We start from the raw sequence: 22701 nt of genomic DNA on the forward strand, positions 1-22701 counted from the left end.
TCCTATGCCCAGTGTAGTAGCCAAAAAAATCATCTTTCAAAACATTGCTGGGAGTGGGAAATGCTAAGATGGATGTCTAGGAACAAGAGGCCCAGAAACTAGGGTACCAATTATAAACCAGACTCAGTTCAGCATGTGTGGCCACAGGTGCAGTAAGGAGCAGGTCTCTCTGAACCACGGGCACAATCTGCCATCGGGGCTGGAGGCAGCACTGGGGCTCAGCACTTAGACACAGGAAGAGACAGGCAGAAAGGCCTTTTCAACCTAGTGTTTAAAGACACACAGCAGGGTAAGCATTTCAGTTATTTTTAGTTAAAGAAAAACAGCCTTTTCCAAGGGTGACAAAGTGAACTGAAGGTCAGAAGGAAGCAGGATGCCGGCTGCTCAAAGCTCTTGCTCCAAAACCTGGAGATGAGGAAAGAAGGCCCACCCAAGAACTCAAGGGTGATTGGCCAGCAGAGGGATAACTTTGATGACTTTGGTCACTGGACTGGTCTATAGGCTCTAAGGTGATTTCCACCTGCCAGTTGTTTGGCATGATTAACAGTATTATTCTTGGGGACTATTAAATTAAGGAATGATGCAGGGAGCCAAGACAGTGGCTTATTCAGTTGGATTCTGAATCACAATCAGGAAATAGTCTTTATCTGCAAAAGAGAAAAATGAAAATATAAATCACTAAGTGTAAAATGGGAGAAAACACACTAAAAAGGAAATCATTAAATCACCAACCATAAAAGGGGAGGGGAACAAAAAAAAGCATCAATCAATGCTCAGGCTACTTCTTCTTTTTTTTTTTTTTTAATTTTTAAAAATTTTATTTATATTGGAGAGAGAGAGCAAGCAGCAGAGTGGCAGAGAGAGAGAGAGAGAGAGAGAGAGAGAGAGAGGGAATCCAAAGCAGGCTCCAGGCTCTGAGCTGTCAGCACAGAGCCTGATGCAGGGCTTGAACCAACAAAACTGTGAGATCATGACCTGAACCAAAGTCGGAAGCTTAACTGACTGAGCCACCCAGGCGTCCCAATGCTCAGGTTACTTCTAACTGTTGGGACACCAGAAGATGAAATTGCAAGTTTCCCCGAGGGCGGGGGTGGGGGCTTTGGTAGGTGTGGCTGCTGGAGAGCGAGCCCCTCCTCCTACCCAGCAGCAGTGCCCCTCTGTGCATCCTGTTTTCCAATCTTCACAGTACCAATGGGGGAGGTAAGATTATCACCTGTTTTCTGGGTAGGAAAACCCAGGTTCAGAGACTTTACATGAATTGCTTGTGACAGTGGTTCTCAAGGCGAGGGCATCTAAATCACTGGCAGAGCTGGGCTCACAACGCTGCTGGGCCTTACCCTTAGCCCTCTGGATTCAGTAGGTCTTGGGTGGAGCCCCCAAATTTGATTTTTAATTAAGTTTTTAATTTTAATTCCAGGATAGTTAAAAGCATTTGCATTTTTAACAGGTTCCCAGGTAATGCTGACGCCACAGGTTTTGGGACAACCACTAGTTTAAGAATACCCAGCTAGTTAGTGTCAAAAATGGAATTCCAACCTCAACCCCACTGGTTTTGGGCTAATGTCACTTCTGTCACAAGCTCAGCTGCTGGCCTTAAGAGTCTTCTGGATGTGGAAAATTTCAAGGGCACCAGGTCAAATGGAGCCAAAGCTATCTCGATTCCAGCTCTGGGGATCCGGCTCAGTAAGGAGGAATGTCCACCATGAAATCACAGCTAGTCCAAACCCTCGGGGGTGAGCCTGACGGCTCTTCACTTCATGGAAGCAGAAACTGGAGAAACAGGGTGTTTCAACTTTGCCCACTTAACCAAACCATAAACGTTTACTAAGGCTTCCATGTGGCTAGCACTGGGCCAATCCCTTTTCCTATGGTACCTCAGTAAATCACTCTATGAGACAGATACTAGTGTTTTCCATCTCACTGAGGCTCAGAGTGTTAAATGACTTACCCAAGCCAAGGCAAAAACGCAGAGCTGGGTAGCTAGGTAGCTGGGTTTGACCCAGATGTTCTGAACTGATCTGCCCTCTGCTGAACCTTGGCAGGACCCTAGCTTTGTCTGCTTTGTGTGTGCTGATTCAAGCCTAAAGTCTGTCTCTTCCCATGACAACACACTGTTGCAGATAGGAGGAAACTGATTGTATATGATTAATAGTTTTCATGGCTAAGCAGTCTGTGTAAGTTAAAACCACCTACAAATAAAAACAGAATTAACAAGTCACCAAGAGAAACAGACACAATTAGAATACTAGAGTCATTTTTCCAAATAATCAAACTCTAAATTCAATACTATCACTCTAAGTACTTTGTGGGAAGCAGAGTGTTAAAGCTTGATTATGCTGCATTAATTTGGCTTTATATTAGTGAGGTTAATAAATGAAAACCAAAGTCTGTCTTTTTAGTCTTTTCACATGGGCTATTCTTGGCCAGGACGGGATGAAATCTGGTACACATATGGAGGGCCAGACGGTCCGAAACTATCTTTGCTATTTGTGGTCTGGGAGGCAGCTTCTCAGTCTGATCAACGAGAAAGATTAGGTGGAAGAAGGGGATAGTGGACTTCCTTCCTGGGCAGTGCTCTTCCAAGTTGTTCCCATGGCATAGGGTGCTAATTATAGTCCCAGAAGGACCCACCTCAAACATGTGGCAACTAGGCCTGTTCTAGGGGGCTCTTCCAGTGGGGCTTGTGCTCTGTGGAAATCCTTAGGCAATCTAGTCCTAATGCTTTAGAGGCTCCTGACCTCGTATATATACATATACATACATACCTATATATATATTTTTTTGCCATATCAAAGTGGGTGTGTCAAGGTATCAAATCATTGGTTTTCATCCTAAATGCCATGTCCCACAGACATTCCTGACCCTCACCCACCAAATGCTGACCCCTCCCTCTTACTCCCACAGTGGGGTGTCAACAATGGAGGGAGATTTAGGGAGTCATTCATATATTTATTCATCAAATATTTGTTAAATGTTTACTATGAGCTTACACATCTGTCCTCCTGGAACTGTGTAGGAAGGGAGACAGACCTAAAACACAGCTATGCAGGCCGGCTGGCTAAGTGAAAAGGCACGGCAGAGCAAGGGCGGCAGCAGCATGCAGGCCCAAAGAGAGGAGCTGGAGTCTCATGAGGCTCTGAAAGGCAGCAGCAGGGTGCCTGGAGAAGTAGTGAGGGTGTTCAGAAGGAATACCCACTGTGTTTAAGGCAACCTCAAAACGTCACACAGCAATCCAGTAGAACAGAATGTAAGGTGCTGTCAGAGTGTGAGTGTCAGACAGAGTGAGCAAGCAAGAGGGAAAGGGTGTGCATGTCCTCCCTGCAGGCCTCTGTGTGTCGCTCAGAAAGGGTCTGGCCACTCCATCCTTGTTCTGGGCCTGTGAACCCCAAGGAGAGCCTCTAACTTAGGAGTTGCCAACCCTGGACTCAAGTATCAACCATGCGCATTAACTTTGAATGCCTTTGGGTCCTCAAGGACAAGCTGGAGATGCCTTTGTGGCCAAACTGAGAATGGAAGGTCAGGAGCTTCCAGATGACTGCGGATCCAGAGGAGACATTCTCAGAAGCTTAAAGTCAAAAGAAATCATCCATGGAGAATCTAATTTGGAAACCGTATCATTTGTCTTTGCCTCACAACGTGTGCCCTCACGTGGGCACAAAGTCTGCTCTGATGCACAGGGTCAACAGAGAGACCATTTCTAGCCTAACTTTTAGGGATATTGAGGTCTGTGTAGACACACAGCATGAAGTCTTGGGAGAGATTGGAGTTCAAGTATTTCTGGGCCTTTCTGCCCTATCCTAAGCCAACCTACTCAATCAATGGGATGTCTCAGGAGACCAGCGCAGTAGAGTACTCTACTTGACACTTTTCAGATGTGGAAATTGGGGTCCAGACGTATTCCGCTGACTTAAGGTCACACTCAAGGGAGGTAAAGCTAGGGAAACAGCTTCTGTCTGCTACGATCTGGTTTTCTTCACAGAACCAGAGCATTTTAATAGGTTGACAAGTGATACATTAGACAGACATTAAACTGATACACAGTGTATGGCATGTTTTTGGAATAAATGCCTCTGAAGTTATCTTATGTTCTCAGTGACCAACCTGCTCTGTCCCCACCCGTCTAGGGAGTGTCCCAGGGAGACTGTAGGCCCCTGTGACTCAGTCAATGGTTCTCTCCTTTGTATCATTTTAAGCAGCCGAACTGGGCCAGAATGGACCTGGGATCAGAACCAACATCGCTCTGCTACTTGCGTGGCTGACCCCCCATCAAGTTACCCCAGAATTCTGCAGCCAGCCTCCCTGCCATTTGTGTTGCCAAGCCAAGCCCAAGGGCCTTCAGCATCCCTAGCCTCCCTATTTCCCTTCTTCATGCAGACCCCAATCATAATCATACCATCTCCTGCCTTTAGAACTCTCACAAGGTCAAGTCTACACAGCTGAGTTTGGTGTTTGACACCTCTTGACCAAATGTCTTACCTCTCATTCCTTCCTACACATATTCTGATGGCCTAGATGAGCTGTACAAGTATCATCATGTGCACACTAACTCCCGCACACTCACAACTATGTCCCTCAGCCAAAAAAGAGAGAGGGAGGGAGCGAAGAAACAATATAAAAATAGTCCTGGAAAACCAATCTACCTACCACCCCAATCAAAAATGTGAGTGAAGTGGTGTAGGCCGGGACAGGTGGCCCTGATATTCCCTCCTGTGGTCCCAGTCGTCATGGGCTTCTCCCAGGAGGAGCATCTCATCACCTGCAAATGATCCTTAAGACAGGTACTGTTTGTACACACAGCTCCCAAATTCAGACCAAGCACTGCATGAGAAACAAAAGCAGCAATCTGTTCCAATGCTTGAGGAAAAGCTGGCCATACAGGACCCAGAAAGATAGGACTGATGGATAGACTGATGGGACAGATGGACTAATCTTACTTAATGTTTATTTTTGAGAAAAAGAGTGAGTAAGAGAGGGGTAGGGGCAGAAAGAGAAGGAGACAGAGGATCCAAAGCAGGCTCTGTGCTGACAGCAGGGAGCACAATGCAGGGCTTGAACTCATGAGCCGTGAGATCATGACCTGAGCCAAAGTCCATGCTTAACCGACTGAGCCACCCAGATGCCCCAGGACCATACTTTATAAGTGGGTAATTTAACATTTTTACAAGGATAAAATAACTATGTATTTTTACCTTATGCTTTGGTTTTTAAATCACTGAATTCTTTTTCCTTCAAATACAGCTTTCCCATCCTCCAACCTGCTTACACTCTTTCCTGTGCATTCTAGATTCAGCTCAAATGTCCTCCCTTCTGGGAAGACCTAATCACACCTTCTTCTTTGTTTCATGAGATCATGATTCCCCTCTGTGTCCTAGAATCTAGTACAGGGTCTGGTCTAGAGTCACAGTAAATAAGTACTTGTTGGGGATGCCAGTCAGAGATTGGTCAGGCAGTGAGGAAAATCACTTCTGAACCTTCAGGTCTTCAGTTCTTTTCATGGCACCTGTGGAGACTCTAATGTGCCAAGCCTTCCCGATAAGCCACACAGAATATGCTGTGACAGTCTGCTCCCAAGTGGGGATATGGAAACCTCTTACCTGGTGCAACCATAATTTCATTTTTCTTGGAGCGAATTCGAAGAAAGGTGAGGTCATTCTGGGGATCGATTTCACGCACGGTGCTCCGGGCCTTCAAGATGAAGTTGTGCATGAGGTTGGCGTACTGTGTGGTGGTGGGATTGTCCATGGTGCTCTTGATGGGAATTCCTGAGGGACAGTAGACACTGAATAGGATGTTGGAGCCCCTTTCTGCCCAGCTCCCAACCCTGCACCCTTAATTCAAGTGTTGGACTGGCAGTAACAATGCCACTATTTACTGAGGGCTTGACAGGCACAGTGCTGAGCACTTTAAATATGGCAGCGCCAGTCCCCAGACTACTCTGGGGGTGGTATCGCCATCTTCACTCGCCAATGAGGCAACAAAGCGGTCACACAGCAGATAAGCAGTGGGGCTAGGATTCAAATGTAGGCCTGTGGGCTCCACTGCTGGGTTCCTCTTTTCTTGGCACTGTTTTGACTGGCTTCTAGCAATAAAAGCAGAGACTATCATTCAGAACATTTAGAACCTGAGCAAGGAGGGTAGCTCTTACAAATTTGTAAATACTGAAAAGTAGGAAAAAGAAAAAGGTCAACTTGTGCCCAGACATTACCATCTCTAGTGTTTTGATCCAGTTCCCACCAATGGAGGCTTTGGACCCAGTTGTAAACACATTGTCTATACACATGATTGCGCCCCTCAAGTTAAAGTCTGTTTCTCTGTCTGCATATACACTTGTAAACAGCATTGCTATTGCTTTCAAAGAGCCCACAAGTGGCCTTTTCACAGAGTTAATCATTCTTCTGTTGTTGGTACGTAGGCTGGATTTTTTACTTAATTACTATGCAGCAAACACCATTGTGTACCAAGCCTTGGCTGTTTTGAGGGCTGTTTCCTTGCAATGAACTATTAAATGGACCTCCCTTACTAGACAGTGCCTATTGTCATGGAGGTGAAGAACAGGGCTCTGTGTGAGCCACCTCGGGACACAACTGAATCATCAGGTACCTATGAATCACCATGACATGTTAGCAGAAGGTTCCACTGAAGAGGCCTTGAGTGCCCACAGCTGACAGGCACTTGTGACGAAATGTGGCGTAAGTGGCTCCTTATGTATAAGTGGCTAGATCTGGGAGCCCACAACCCTGCTGATCTGGCCCACAAGTGACCAGCTTAAAGACTGGCCAAAGGCAATCATCTTTAGGCCTTTTCACAGATGACGAGAAACTTGCCCAACCTTGTCTTCTTAGGGAGCAGGAACATGAGAGTGGGCAAAAGAGGACACAGTGGCAAGAGAGGCAGCTGAGTCACAGAGGCTGCCTTGAGCGAAGCGAAGTCATGAAGACAGACTGTAGTGATCACTTGCCTTTAAGGGACAAGAGGGTGCTGGCTTCGACAGCACATATGTTAAGGGACAAGAAGACTAGATCATTAGCGCTGCTACTGGATCCTAGATGGCAACAATGTGCCCACCAGGGCCCCCAGAGACCTCACTTCACAGCAGAGCCTTCCTGAGGATAGCCTATGAGCAGCTATGGTGATGATGAGTAGCAACTCTGAAATCTGATGACCTGTACAAATACCCTGGCTCTGTCCCTTCATAGCTATGTGGCCTCAGAAATGTGACTTAATCTAAACCTTTATTTCTTCATCTGTAAAATAATACTTGTGCTGTGAGGATTAAATATGGCTAATTCATTTAAGAATGTTTAGCAAGGAGAGTATGAATGTAATAAATGTTGACTTGTTATCAATACCACCACACCATAAATCCCATCCCCACCCAGGGTACTTGAAGGGTCAGTATCAAGGCCTAGCTAAATTTGGATGATCAAACCTCTTAACCTTCTCTTATATACCACAAGGCCACCTTCTTTCATGTTCCTCTGCCTGGAACTTTCCTTCCTTCCTCATTCTCTTATGATTCTCACTGATTCCTCAGATTTCCATTTTCTGGTGGATCTACCCACCCCTAGATGTGGTCAATGCCCCCATTCTACCATCCCACAGGATTTTCCTTTAGAGCAGTTTTCTTTGGAGTCTGGTATCACACCATTATGGAAGTAATCATTACGACTATAAGCTCTCTGGGGGCCAGGATCAAGTCTGCTTTGCTCACCACTGTCCTTAAAGAGAATCCATTAAGCATTTATTGCTGGTGACAAATGAGTATTCTCAAGGGCTTCTTTCAGCAATTCAAATACTGTCATGATTTTTATCACATTCCTACTAAGTGAGGGGTGTATGAAGGAGACAAGAAACTAACCACTTGCTGGCTCACTTTAAAAACAAAAGAAAACATTAGAGGTGGTGACGGGGCAGAACAGGGACCAAAACTGGAGTGAATTTCAAATAAGGATAGGGAATGAAGTCCAGATTCAGAAGATGTTAGAACTGGGGACATCTCAAAGACAGCCTAATGATTAGTAGGTCACCTACTTCAAGCTTCTTCCTTTACAAATCGGGACTGTGCAACTTGCAGAAGTAGGTGGTCACAAGGGAGCACGATTTCTAACCTGGGGCTCAGATTTGTCAAGACCAAGGTTGTATAACCAAATATTCCCACCAAACCCAGCTTCATCAAACAACAATAAAGAACATGAACAATATTTATCAGAGACAGTAGTCCCCACCTTATCCGCGGTATCACTTTCCATGGTTTCAGTTACCTGCATCAACTTTGGTCTGAAAGCAGATGGTTCTCCTGACCAGGTCAACAGTGGCCTACCACTGTGTCACAATGCCTGTATGCCATTCACCTGACTTCATTTTATCACGTAGGCAATTTTATCATCTCACAACATCCCAAGGGTGAATACAGTATAATAAGGTATTCTGAGAGAGACAACATTCACCTAACTTTTATTACAGTACAGTGTTATAATTGTTTTATTATTAGTTATTGTTAATCTCTTACTGTACCTAATTTACTAATTTAACTTTATCATAAGTTTGTACATATAGGAAAAGCCACACATACACAGGGTTGGGTACTATCCTGGTTTTGGGCATCCACTATGGGTTTTGGAATGTATCCCCCAAAGATAAGGTGGGAGGGGACTACTGTATTTATTAAGCACCAACTACATGTCATCATTGTTCTAGGTGCTGGGGATACAGTAGTGAATACAAGAGACAAATTTATAACCTTATGAACCTTATACATTTGAGTCTTTTATGTTGCTTTGTGTGGGTAGCAGCAGAAGATGGCAGGGGGCCTGACGAGGTACAAACAGAATGGAATATTCCTTAAGTTCCTGTTAATTCTGCTTAAATTCATACTTTTACTGTGAAACATTTAAATTTGGCCAAGGCAGAGATGTCAAAAAGTAGTGGCAGGTGGTTGGTAAGTGACTGGGAAAAGGGTGTGTCATGAGTTCATAGGCAAAAGCAATCACTCTGGACCGGAGTGGTCGGGAAAGGCATCCTACAAGAAAAGGAAGCTGAGGTGACTCCTGGGGGTAGGAAAACCCTAGAGGGGATAGTAGGAATCCCTAACTAATCATCCTTAACGGAAGCTTCCAGAGAGTTTAAAGGCTCTATAGAGCAGTGTGTTGGGACCATCTCTATCCATAGTTTGTTGATCTTGGGCAGGTCATCACCTCTCTCAGCTCTGGGTTTCTCATATGAAAAATGGGCAATACCCCTGCCTGGCAGGGTCACTGTGTGAAATGTTAATGAGGACTAAAGTGGGAGCTCTGAGAATGGGACACGAATTAAAAATAAGTAAATACACTCTCATGAAAATTTTGACATATATATGGCATTTACTATACCTCAGGTACTGTTCTAAAAGCTTCCCTGGAAGGTAGTATAATTATCCACATTTTACAGATGAGGAAACTAGAACAGAAAGGTTAGGTGACTAGCCCAAGATCACACATCTGATCAGCAGAGTCAGGATTCAAACCTAGGCAGTTTGGTTCCGTGTTTTTTTTTTGTTTTTTTTTTTAACATTTATTCAGTTTTGAGAGACAGAGAATGAGTGGGGAAGGGGCAGAGAGAGAGGGAGACACAGAATCTGAAACAGGCTCTGAGCCATCAGCACAGAGCCCTATGTGGGGCTCGAATCCACAAACCGTGAGATCATGACCTGAGCTGAAGTCGGATGCTTAACCGACTGAGCCACCCAGGTGCCCCTGGTTCCGTGTTCTATATTCTTAGCCATTAGGCAATACTGCCACATTCGTTTACGAAAAAGAAGTATTCATTAGTATTCAAAAGGTAAGCAGTTGAGGCTATTTTCCCAATGAAAAAGCTCAAGTTTTGAGACCATTTTAAGGTAAGAATGAAGGTTGTGGTTTGCAAATACGGATGGAGGCCTGTTCCCTCCCAATCTGGGGAACAACCCATGGAGCCGTCCTACCCATTTGGGGTCAAAAATGTCCAGTCCAAGGGTACCTGGGAGGCTTAGTCAGTTAAGTGTCTGCCTTTGGCTCAGGTCATGATCTCAAAGTTCATGAGTTGGAGCCCTGCACTGGGTTCTCTGCTGTCAGCATGGAGCCTGCTTTGGATCCTCTGTCCCCTTCTCTCTTTGCCATGCCCTCTCTTTCTCTCAAAAAAAAAAAAAGTCCAGTCCAAGAAGTTAGTCTCTCTCTGGGTGATATACAAATAATAGTCTTTTAGGTCTCGGAGTGAGAAATTCCCTGGATCAACCATTCTACTTAGGGCAGCTGAGGTCTGAAGAGGGGAAGAGGAAGCGCCAGGCCCTCCAGCTGATCAGTGGCAGACCTGAACTGGGACCTGCACCTGCCTCCACGATGTCCTGAGGGCTCCCACGCCTGCTTCGACTGCAGGGTGTAATTGGAGTCTGACAAAGCTGGGGAGCATGCACTGCCTAGTTCTGGGCTGGCCAGGGTCTGACAATATGGAAAACAACTTTTTTTTTTTAACTTTTATTTTAGAGAGAGACCGCACAATCATGAGTGTGAGTGGAGGGGAGGGGCAGAGGGAGAGAGAGAATCCCAAGCAGGCTCCACGAGTAGTATGGACCATGAGGCGGGGCTCGATACTAGGACCCCAGGATCATGACCGGAGCTGAAATCAAAAGTTGGATGTGCAACCAATTGAGCCACCCAGACGCCTTGGAAAACAATATTCTAACTGAGGACATGCCACTTCCACTTTTTCATTCTTGACGACTTTCATTCTACTCTATTTAAGTAGGCATTATTGAGAATTCTCCCTTTCTAAAAGCAAGGTCTAGAATGGTAACATATCCACACAGGGCTCTTAAGAAGTCTGAAACAGGGGCGCCTGGGTGGCTTAGTCGGTTAAGTGTCCGACTTTCGCTTAGGTCATGATCTCGCGGTTCGTGGGTTCGAGCCCCGCGTCAGGCTCTGTGCTGACTGCCAGCTCAGAGCCTGGAGCCTGTTTCAGTCTGTGACTCCCTCTCTCTCTGACCCTCCCCTGCTCACGCTGTCTCTCTCTCTCTCTCCTAGAAATAAATAAAACATTAAAAAAAAGAAATTAAAAAAAAAAAAAAAGAAGTCTGAAACAAATCAGAGTTGACCAAACTCTGATGGGAGGAGCCCAGCAGAGTGACCCTGGGCATGGCCTGGGCCACAGACCAGCAGCTACTCTCTGGTCCTTCATAGCACAGTGTGTGAGAAAGAGTGCAAGTACATTCAGACAGACTTGGAATGAAACCTTGGCTCTGTAACGGCAGGCAAATCAATTACATGTCAAGACTCCATTTTCTCTACTGCAAAACAGAGATAACAGGGGTGCCTTATGGAACAAATGAAACAATATGCTTGTAAAGCCTACAGGCCAGAGTATTATCTAGCAAAAAAGTAGAAACAGGGGTGCCTGGCTAAGCTCAGTCAGTAGAGCATGTGACTCTCGATATCTGGGTCACGAGTTTGAGCCCCACACTGCGGGCAGAGGTTACTTAAAAAAAAAAAAAAAAAAAGGTAGAGGGGCCCTTGGGTGGCTCAGTCAGTTGAGCATCGACTCTTGATTTTGGCTCAGGTCATGATCTCACAGTTTTTATGGGTTCGAGCCCCAAGTCTATCTCTGTGCTAATGTGTATAGACTACTTAGGATTCTCTCTCCCTCTCTGCCCCTCTCCTACTCACATTCTCTCTCTCTGTCTTAAAATAAATAAACTTAAAAAATTTTTTTAAAGTAGAAACAATGTAAATAGGGGATTGCTGATAAACATTGTACTGGCAGTTAAAAAAATTTGGTCACGTAAATCATGAAGAAAAAAAGCCAAACAACAACCTTACAAGTAAACATATACAAAAGAGTAAGAGAAGACATACCTGGACAAGGGCTAAAAAAGCCATCGCATAATAAAAAAGTATGATCTGTCAGGGCAATGGGACTGAGTGAATTTTTCCTTTTTTAAACGCTGGAATTCCAAATTATACTGCTACAATACTGGAAGTGTTTTAAAAAGGGTAAAAATTAGATTCTGTATATGAAGGAGCTTAGTAAACAGTAAGTGTCAGGCTGTGTTTGGGCTGTTTTCTGGGGGCCTGCCTGTGTGCAGGTCATCACCGAAAGGTGGGTATACCTTCTGTGTTCACCACGATGATTCCCTGTACTCCCTTCTGGCTCTGAAGTCGCTTCAGTGTCTCTTCCACTTCTGCCTGCCAGAGAGAACAAGACCAAAGTTAAGAAGGGCCAGTAAGACTGGATTAACTCCCTCACATTCCTGGCAGATGAATCATACATTTGTCTTCCAATAACAAACAAGTAATACCCAGGCACTCAGCACATCCTCAAAGCCCCCAGGCATGTTCAGAGTGGTCCCTAGGCCATCTCTAGCACTTAAACCCCCAGCATGGGGCAGGTCTACTCCAGGCCCTTTGCCCATCAGGTACTATTACCCCTCCCTACTTAGCTTTTTGGGAGCAGAATATAAATACCATCTTGGAGTATAGACACATCCATGACTCACATACTTGGTACACCTTGGGGACAGGACTCTGATGATTTGAAAAAAACCCAAACAGTGGTGTCTAACAGGAAGGGGACTAAGTTGTCACTGTGGCCCAAAGAGCACAAGTGAAAACATTCTAAAAGAAGAAAAATGACTCTGCTGAGAAGAAAAACTAGTAAACACAAGATAAAAGGGGCCAGCCAGATGTCCGTGGCTGGATACTCCCCTTGAGTGCTTTTGGCTTTGGTGATCTTGCTTGCCTCCTGCCTCTACCAACTACCGGTGTAACACCACTGATAAGTGTCCCCTCCCTTTTTTCTTTTGTCTCTTAACCCCCTGCCATCCCAACTATAAAAGAAGGCCAAGGACAAGGTTTGGGGCTCAGTCTTTGGAGGTGATTCCGCTGGGATGGTACCGGTAAGAAATAAAAGGTCTTTTCTGATTCCCTCAGTGCTTGTCTCTTCCTGGGCGCTGAGTATTTATTTGCTCTAACACTGTGAGGATAAACTTAGTGACTTAATAAGCTAGCATCTGAGACAGTGTGACACATGGCACACAGCCTGGGGAAGGGGCTCATTAACCCTGATTCTCCAGAAACTAGCATATGGCATTTGGGTCCTCACCCTGCCAGCCAGGCCTTCTGTATGAGCACTTCCATTTCTTTTACCCTTCTGTCAACTCTCCATCTCCACGCCCATACCTCCTTATTGCTACATCTTTTTTTACCTTTACAAAGAAATCCAACAAATTCTTCTAGGCCACCTCAGATATCATCTCATCCATGAGCTTTTACTGAGCCCCAACTCAGTGGAGTCTTTGCTCATTTCTGACTCCCCAAACTCTAGACTGCCTCTCTAGGAATTACATTAGGTACTGATTTACTTAGAGTTTCTACAATGGTCTGCAGAGTTAGGTGCTGAAAAAACAGCTGCTTAATTGAACTGGGCCTAACTCTTTCTGTGGACGAAAACTGGCTTTAAAGTGTGCTTATTTTTAGGAGGCTCCTTCCAGACAGGTCCAGAATCATTAGAAGCTACTCTAAGGCTGAGTTGGTACTATGTTGAAAATAGAGGCTCCATCTGCCTAAAGAAAGTGGTTCCCCACCCCCAAGGGCTAATGAGTTGGCCTGAAGGGGAGGAGCTTCTAAACAGTAGATGAAAATAGCACAATGAATTATTGTTTTCCTAACAGGCACAAGACTGACAGTCCAGTCACTACCACCCACTCCCCAATGATACAAGAATACTCAAATGCTAGAGAGAAGGGCAAACAAGTTCTTCCTACAAAATGGCAAATAGCCTGAAGCCTCATAAATCTGGAGCCTGGGTAAAAGGACAGGGCTAGCTCTGTGGATGGGAGTACAATGTAGTGGGTCATGCATGTATGAGGTCATAATTCATTCAACAGACTTTCACTGAGCTCCTATTAAGTGCTATTCTGGAGAGGAGGGGTAAAGTATGATAGTGGTCAATATTACACAGTACTCAATCTGACCTGGTAGCTTTCCTGAAATTCATCCTAAGGAAATAACTTAAAAGAAGAATAGAGCAATACTGCAGGGACATTTGCAGTAGCAAAAAGTATAAAGAGCCAAAAATGCCCAATAATTAGGAAAAAAAAAAAAGCTAAATAATGGAATGTGTATCCATTAATAGGACTATAATACACATATTAACAATTGTGATCAGGATATTTATACCACCACAAAAGTATGACATAACATTCAGTGAAAACAGCTAATGCAAAAATAAACTGCTTGATGATATCAACCATATGAAAATAAGAGTTAGAGGGTGCCTGGGTGGCTCAATTGGTTAAATGTCTGACTTTGGCTCAAGGTGTGATCTCACCATTTGTGAGTTCGAGTCCCATGTTGGACTCTGTACTGATAGTTCAGAGCCTGGAGACTGCTTTGGATTCTGTGTTTCCCCCTCTCTCTGCCTCTCCCCTGCTCTTCTCTCTCTCTCTCTCTCAAAAATAAATAAAAACATTAAAAAACATGAAAGTTAGGACTTTGAAAAAAATAAAAGCCACACTGAGAGCAGGGAATTATAGATAAGGTTTTTTTTTTTCTTCCCAAATAGCCTCTTTTTATTGTAGTATATTGTTTCTACTTAAAAACATTTTTAACCCTTCTCCGTGTATACAAGAAAGAGATCTTTAACATGGGGACTACACGGCTCTGACCTACTCAGTATCGACAGCCCAGTCAATCTGCAATCAACCTAGAGAAGGGAAAGAAAGCTAAAATCATAGGTGTCAGAACAGAGGTCTGAAATATCCCCTGGAGACTGGAAAGTGGGGCTGAAATGAAAAAGATGAATTATTTCATGACTGTTACATTTCAGCCCCACTTCAGGTATACGGGTACCTTCTATGTGCCAGATATTCTTTTAAGGCCTGAGGATGCTGTAGTGAACAAAATCTAACAAAAAAATCCCTACCTTCATGAAGCTGACATGGAGGGAGGGGCAGACATTGTTAAACAAAGAAACAAGTGAAGTATAAATGTCAGATATAATATGGAAGGGGGATCTGGAATGCAAGGGCTAATGGCAATCTTAAATAAGTGGTCAGCAAAGGCCTCACTAAGCTGATAGTTGAGTAGAAATATGAAAAAAAAAAATGAGGGAACTAACATGGATTTCTAGGGAAAGTGTTCCAGACAACGTGAGGAGCCAATACAAAAGCCCTGAATTACCATGCTCCAGGACTCAAAGGAACCAGTGTGGCTGAAGTGTAGTGAGTGGCAGGCGACCAGATGAGAGAGGCAGTCATGGTCAGATTAGATTTCAGTGGACGTGGTAGACCACAGCAATGACTTTGGTTTTTAATGGGGATGATATGGGGAGCCACTAGCAGGCTTCAACGTGAGGAGTGACAAGATCTGATGTTTCAGAATGGCTCCAGTTGCCGTGTGGCGAACACACTGCAGAGGGCAGCACAGCCTGTCTGAGCCTGGGCCCTGGCCTGTGCTGCTCTCTCTGAAGGAAGCAACCTTTTCTCCCTCAATCACTGCCTGATGTAACTAACTCCCAGCTCTCCGGACTCAACTCCTAAGCCTCCTGCGAGAGACCTTCTCCAACACCTGCCCCTCTTCTGGATACCCTTGGCACCCCACCTTCACAGCACTTACCACAATGGGGTGTAACTGTGCGCGAAACCCAAAGCACCCCAGGAACAGGGACCTAGACTTTATAGCCCCACTACCCACCCAGTATAGACTCAATAAATACTTAATGAGCAAATAAAAAGCGTTTCTACAACTACATTTTACAAAAATCAATCTTTTTAAGTATATGAGGGAAGACATGGCCTTACAGTACCCAAGTAAATAAGAACTGGGATTTAGGTGGTTTGAAGTTAATGAGAACCTGCCCCTGAGATCTGGCTTCTTAAGAAGTAAACACACACCAAGAGAGGGAGGACGTACAATTATTCACTGACCTGCTCAGTAAGTCAGGTACTGGGATAAATGTTTTCAGACACCTCTCTCATCTGAATCTTTCATGGTTTGTATAATCTCCACTTTACAATGAGGGAACGGGGATTCAGAAAGAAGAGTTTTGTCTAAGGGTACACAGCAGGTCAAGAGAAGAGCTGAATATACCACTGACCACAACTGATAAGGTCCCTGCCCTCAGAGAGCTCACATTCTGGTGAAGAGATGTTCAAAAAACAAGTAACCAAGATTACTGCAGGGTACAGAGACAGGGCTGGACAGGATGCAGGAGAATGCTACTTTGGCTACTAGTCAGGAACACCTGAGGATGTCATCTTTAAGCCAAGAACTAAATGATGAGAAGGAAGAGTACTCCAGGCAAAGGACTGAAAGCAAAAGCAGTGCACTAGGAACAAGTCTGGCATGTTCAAGGAATAGAGAGGACTGGTATTGCCAATGTTTTTTGATTCTTTACTAACTGGTATACACAAATCATATTAACAAAAAGTCAACTTTCTTTAATTTTTAAGAATTATCAGTGAAGTTGAAATGAAACTACTGTTCACATCTCTCCCTTTTGAGTCTTCTGATTTTTCCACATATCTACTGATTTTCAAAAACTTCGTATGTTAGAAATATTAGACTTTTGTCCATCATATACATTATACTTCCCTCCCTTTTTCATTTAATCTTATGATTTTTTTCAATAATCAGAAGTTTAAAATTTTTACATAGTCAAATTAAATAAAAATACTTTTCTATAAGACTAGAGAATAGCTTTTCCAACTTGACCCCAACCACCAGGATGGGACTAGGCCTGGGTGAGTGGGGACCATGAGGTCTAGAGGGGTCTCCAGGAGACACAAGGTACTAGCTACCTACCTGGGTTTAGGAGAAACTGCTTAAAACTAACCTTAAGTTCAGCCCTAAAAGAGCCAAGAAGAAAAACAAATGTTGCCAAAAAGCCACAAGCAGCAACAGGGACATTTATAGATAGGAAAGGATAGTCCTAGGCAGGCATCCAAGTCATGCCAGCTCTAGCTCAAAGTTTGTTCTTCCTGCAGAGCTAGCCAAGGGGTACCAGAAATATCTGATTTGATATGCAGTCTCCCAGGGTTGACTCACATCTCCAACTTCCTGTCCTGCTTCTCAGCATCCTGGGTAGTAGATACTACTAACATGGGTGTCTGTATGTTCTTTAGTTCTCAGGTGCGGGTTGCTGACAGATGGAAAAACAAATAGCAGTAAAACTCCAGGATTACTTATTAGTTCAGCACAGGAGGAATAACTATCTGAAGCAAATAATTAACAAAAAAAACTGTGACCAATCTGACTACTAAGCATAAACATTTTAATTTGTATAAAACAAAAATGATTCAAAAGGATAGAAAAAAATTTGATATAACAAATGAGTAATTCTGAAACATCACACAAAATGACTATGAAAAATAGAAAGTCTAGTGCCTGGGAGGCTGGGTCAGTTGAGTGTCAACTCCTGATCTTTGCTCAGGTCATGGTCTCGTGGTTCATGAGATCGACCTCTACGTAGGGCTTTGCACAAACAGTGCAGAGCCTGCATGGGATTCACTCTCTTGCTCTTTCTCTGTCCCTTCCCTGCTCAAGCTCTTTCTCTCTCACAATAAATAAGCTTAAAAAAAAAAAAAAAGTCTAAAAGTTAAGTGGGCACTGGTGATGAGCACTAGCTGTTGTATAAGTTAAGTGGGCCAAAAGGATACTAGTAGAAAATACACCTAAGAGAAAATACAACCATAAAGAAAAATGTTCATTGCTTCCTGTAAATAAAAAAATGAAAAATGATAGCAATGCTGAAGTATCTTTTTAAATGCTGGCAGTTATGGCAAACCTGGTACAAAGGCAATCTGACCTTTTGGTAAAGCCACAGGAAAACACTACTGCAAGACCCATAAAAGTATCAGTCCACTGGCCTCAGAAATTCTTTTCCTGAGAATTTCGCCTAAGGAAATAATCTAAGATTTTAAAGAAGAAAAATAGGGGCATCTGGGTGGCTCAGTCATTTGAGTGTCTGACTCTTGATTTTGATTCAGGTTGTGGAGGTCTAAGCCATGCATCTGGCTCCATGTTGGAATGTGGAGCCTACTTAAGATTCTCTCTCTTCCTCTCTACCCCTCCCTCCCTCGTGCTCTCCCTCTAAAATAAAATAAAGTAAAATAAAATAAAATAAAATAAAATAAAATAAAATAAAATAAAATAAGGAAAGCTCTACACATACAGAAGTACTCATCACATCATTATCTCTACTAATTAAGAGTTAGAAGCAACCCCAACATACGTCAGGGGGAATGGTTTGGCAAATTATGGTACAATTATTTGACGATTATGCAGTCACTAAAAAGAATTCATCACAAAGATGATGTAGCAACAAGGCTAAATATCTTTGGATAGTAAAACAAAAAAGAAGAGAATGTACATCTTGAAAAATATGCATATGTGAATCAAGAGGAAGGAGAACATACAGAGTTGAAAATAGTTGTGTGGTGGAGTAAGACTCGATAGTGGATGATTTTTATACCACCATTTTAAAGGGCAATTTGGCAGTTTCTACCAAACTGTAAACTATGGATGCCAGAAGTAACACTTCTCGGATTCTACCGTATATCATACATAAACACTAGCACAAGCACACACGCATACACAAAAAGACAATAGTTACTGCAGCATTTTCTAGAGTGGAAAACTGTAAATCACCTAAATGTATACACTGCAATGGAATATGATACAGTCCTTAAAAAGAATGAAGATTTGTATATATTGCCATGGAAAAATGTTTGATATTTGTAAGTGAACAGAGTAAGCTGCAGAAGGAAATCTCTCTCTATACATATCACCTAAAGTAAACTTAATATGGAGAAACATGTATGTTCTAGTTTCATGTGATAAACAGGTTATATGTACATTTGGTTATGCACTACTCAAACCTAGAAGGAAACAGCCAAATGCCAACAGTTGTTTACCGTAGGGGAGTGAGATAGGGACTACATGCACTTTTTACATTACATACTCCAACATACTTGATATGCTTGAATTGCTTAAAATGTGCTTCTAAATGTTTTGCTTTTATGAGTATAAACACACAATAGCATGGTACAGGTTGCAGTAAGCTACCATTTGTGTCAGAAAAAGAGGGAGCATATACATGCCTGTATATGCATGTAGATATATAAAGAACTTTCAACTCTGGAGACTAAGGCTAAGGGTCAGGGTTGGGCAGGAGATTTCTCATGTAGATCCTTTCAGATTATTGTTTTTACTGTGTGTACGTATTACCTGAAATTTTTCTTTACAGTTTAAAAAGTGATATGAAAGATGAAAGTTACATGTTTGAAACATTACATGTTTTTAGTGATGTAAACATATTCTTTGTGGTGTAATAATAAATGAAAAAAGCAGAGACCACAATTGTACATTCAGTAGGAGCTAAACTATATTTAAGGGAAAGCTGAAGAAAGACTAGACTACGTTTAATTACTAGGTCACTAGGTCCTTTCTCCTTTTCAACTTTTCTTACGGGCTTTACATTTTTAAATATGTAAGTAAGACATTTACTAAGTCTTTTCAAGTTTCCCCAAGTCGGGAGGATTAGAGAAACCAAACCTATAAAGGCATAAAGAGCCCACACAGTTCCTGCCAGCAGGGTTTTGGGATGCCCAAGGGTGGACCCCGCCGGTTTCTGATTCAGGCACCAAATCCCAGACGCTCGAAGGAACCACAGGGTCAGAAAGGCGTCAATCAAGCTTCTGGGGTTCAAACAACCTCCGCCATTTCCTAGGGGAAGGCATTTAGTTTCACTCCGCTTTAGATTTCAGGTATGCCAATTGAGGATAATGGTCGTATCTACCTCACAGAGCTGTGGTGAGGAGGAAAGCCAAGATAACGTAAAGCGCTCAAGCAGCGCCGGACACAAATTAAGCTTCCAGAAAACCTTATTGTTATTGTTATCGCGCTACAAGGCCCAGGACGCTAGGCTGTAAGGGCCTGTCGGCCAGCCTCCGCATCCCTCAGACCCTTGCCGAGCCCGAGCTCCCGCTTCCGGTCAAGGGTCGGCGGGATCCGGTGGCCCCGCCTCGGTCCCCTCGGTCCCCCGTCCGGGTCTGGAGGCCCGGGCTGCCCTGGTTCCGTCCTCCAGTCAGCTCGGGTCCGGCCCCGCCCCGGCCCGCGGATTCTTAGCCCGGCACTATGAGACGCCCCCGGAGGATGGATGGCTAGGCGCAGAGTGGTGGGCGGTCGTACTCGACCACCTTGCGACCACCAACCACAAGCTCCGGGCGGACACTCACCATCTCCGACCGATCCGGTAGCTCCGCGACCCCGGCACTCAGCTAGGTCCCAGTTACCTTGCCGCGCCTGCGCACAGCACCCTGTCAAAACGGACAGCTCCGGTAGCCTACCAGGATCCAGCGTGGGGCAGGCGGGTCTAGTCAGCTCCCGCAGGGCTCACAGGGAATTTGCCAGGCGCTGTCCCATAGTGAAAAGCAGAGGAACGCTTCAGCTCTGGAAAATTCCCAACTCCCGTGTGAAAAGATGCTGTTTAGTAGTGTCGGAAGAGGCTTTCAACTCTCCACCGAGGTCTGAGCTGGCGCCGGAAGTCCTGGGTGAACGGTTGTGGGCGAGTATGAAGGCAAGAAAGGGGTGTTGCTGACACCCCACGTGTGCCCTGATTAAGGCAAAGTGAGTCGCCGAGCCAAAATGCGCCCAACGCATGGTAAAGTCGGCGAGTGGGACTGGAGTCAGGTGTCTCTGGGGTTTCCAGAGCCTTGGAAATATTCCAGGCAGGTTTTCAGATGGGAGTGGTCAGGGCTAACCTGGGAGTATGCACATGCAGGTTTAGGACTCCGCGCTCAGCGCCATCCCTGGGTTACCTTGGAGAAGCCACTTACGAATCTGTGCTTTCTCATTCTCTCACCTTTCTAAGGTGCGGGGGGGGAGGGGCGGGCGGGGCTTCTTCGCAGAGCCCTACATTTGTTCTTTAGCCTTTGTTAGAAAACAGAATTCAATGGAGTAAATTTGAAGATGTAATTGGCTTTATTATACGAGTCATGAGTGGGCCAACATCCCACAAAGTATACGAAGCTCTACCGAACTATACAAAGATTTTATATAGAGAGGGAAGGAGACGGGAGAGAGATAGAGAGAGAGAGAAGGACGCAATTTATTCGCAAGGAACGAATTGTTCAGGCCCTGCTAAGGGAAGAGGAAGGGGCCTATCAGTAAAGTTCCCAGTACTGACCGGGAAATTCCATGTTGACAGGTTAAAGGTTACATTCCTGGGGAGGGTGCCAAATTCAACACAGATAACCTAACTTCAATTTGTCATTTCACTGTAGCCTCTAACTGGAGAAGGATTTGGTGCTCCTTTCAGGGGTTTCAGGATCAGATAATAACTTTACAGTGAGGAAACTGGGTAGACATCATCTTAATCAGAGGATCAAGGTTAACAATACTAGTAATGGGATATATACGTTTAGGCAGGCAGGCTTTGGAGTCAGACAGTCCTTTCCAGTTTGCACTCTTGCCACTGAATAACCTAAAATTAATCACTTTGAGCCTTCATTTTATTATTTGTAAAATAGAAATAATCATCCCTGAGAGTGGCAAGGAAGACTAAATGATAGTTGTTCTGGGACTAAGTGAATATAGGCATGGTATTGGTTGCTAGGATAGGGAAGACAAGTAGAAGAGCAGGTCTGGATTAGAAATGACGAAAAAGAACAGTATGGAGGTTTTCAAATTTGTAGGCATGACTGCAAATTCTCAAGGTCCTGCCTGCCTTGTAGGGTGCCTTGAGGAAACCCTCTTGCCCACAGCAGCTTTGCTTAATGGTCATTAAGTAAGGAACTTAGTAAGAAACCAACATTGTCCTTCTGAGGTCTCCAGTGAAGACCCTCCTCTCCTTGTCAACCCCAACGATTTCCTGGAATCTTTCCTGCAAATGTCCTGACAAAGGACTCTTACAGACACATAAGAATTGATAATGGAAATAGGCTGGGAGTGTGTCAGCAACTTCTGTTCTAGAATTATACAATAGGAGACATTTCCTAAAAGTCCAGCCAGTTAGCCACGGCTGAGTTTTGTTTGATGTTCTTTGTAGGGATTGGGGCCAGAAAGCCAAATAGAAGTTAAGAACAGGGAAAGTTAACTTTCCCTGGAAGATTTCCTCATGCTGGGAGGGAAAGGTCTTCTCCCTTTTTCTTAGTCACAATGAAGCTAGATCTTTCTAGCTGCTTGTATGAAACACTGAACAGGATAGTGTCTACTTCTCAGGACCTGGGAGGGACCTGCGATTTCTGTCCTCTAGTCCCTATCAGTTCAGCATTAAAAAAAATAATAAAAAATTCTGGGGCTCCTGGGTGGCTCAATTAGTTAAGCATCTGACTCTTGATCTTGGCTCAGGTCATGATCTCATGGTTCATGAGTATGAGTCCCGCATCTGGCGCTGTGCTGACAGCACACAGCCTGCTTGGGATTCTCTCTCTAACCCTCCCCTACTCCTTCTCTCTCTAAAATATTTTTTAAAAAAATATTAAAATAAAATCTCATTCCTCTTAGCCTCTTGCCACTGATTCTGTTTTAAATGAGAGCATGATCACCTGGTTTCCTAATAAGAAAAGGTCTACTGAATCTATTGAGCAGGATAGCTCATTGAGGTCAGTCTTGATAACTAGCTCATGGTTTTCTATTCAGCACCCATGCTTGGGTCCTGTCTCACAGCACTCTTACTTGTCTTAGACAAGGAGAG

At 44.1% G+C, this 22701-nt stretch overlaps 1 protein-coding gene across 1 annotated transcript; it reads right to left on the reverse strand.

The window, feature by feature from the left end:
- Positions 1-290: 290 nt before the first annotated feature.
- Positions 291-20343, reverse strand: DYNLRB1 (dynein light chain roadblock-type 1). The gene is made up of 4 exons (XM_039248740.1): positions 20243-20343; positions 12116-12191; positions 5595-5762; positions 291-647 (listed from the first exon to the last, which is right to left on the reverse strand). The coding sequence occupies exons 1-4, from the start codon at positions 20243-20245 to the stop codon at positions 604-606; spliced, it is 291 nt and encodes a 96-aa protein (XP_039104671.1). The 5' UTR covers positions 20246-20343; the 3' UTR covers positions 291-603.
- Positions 20344-22701: the final 2358 nt, after the last annotated feature.

Source organism: Hyaena hyaena, unplaced genomic scaffold (assembly GCF_003009895.1).
Source record: "Hyaena hyaena isolate Hyena2069 unplaced genomic scaffold, ASM300989v1 scaffold_315, whole genome shotgun sequence".
NCBI classification, from domain to species: domain Eukaryota; kingdom Metazoa; phylum Chordata; class Mammalia; order Carnivora; family Hyaenidae; genus Hyaena; species Hyaena hyaena.

Bases quoted from the DNA above. Each gene is read 5' to 3' on its own strand.
- DYNLRB1 (XM_039248740.1), bottom strand. The intron at 5,763-12,115 runs GTATACCCACCT...ACTGTCCCTCAG, and splicing joins CATCGTGGTGAACACAGAAG to GAATTCCCATCAAGAGCACC. The intron at 648-5,594 runs GTAAGAGGTTTC...TCTCTTTTGCAG, and splicing joins TGAAATTATGGTTGCACCAG to ATAAAGACTATTTCCTGATT.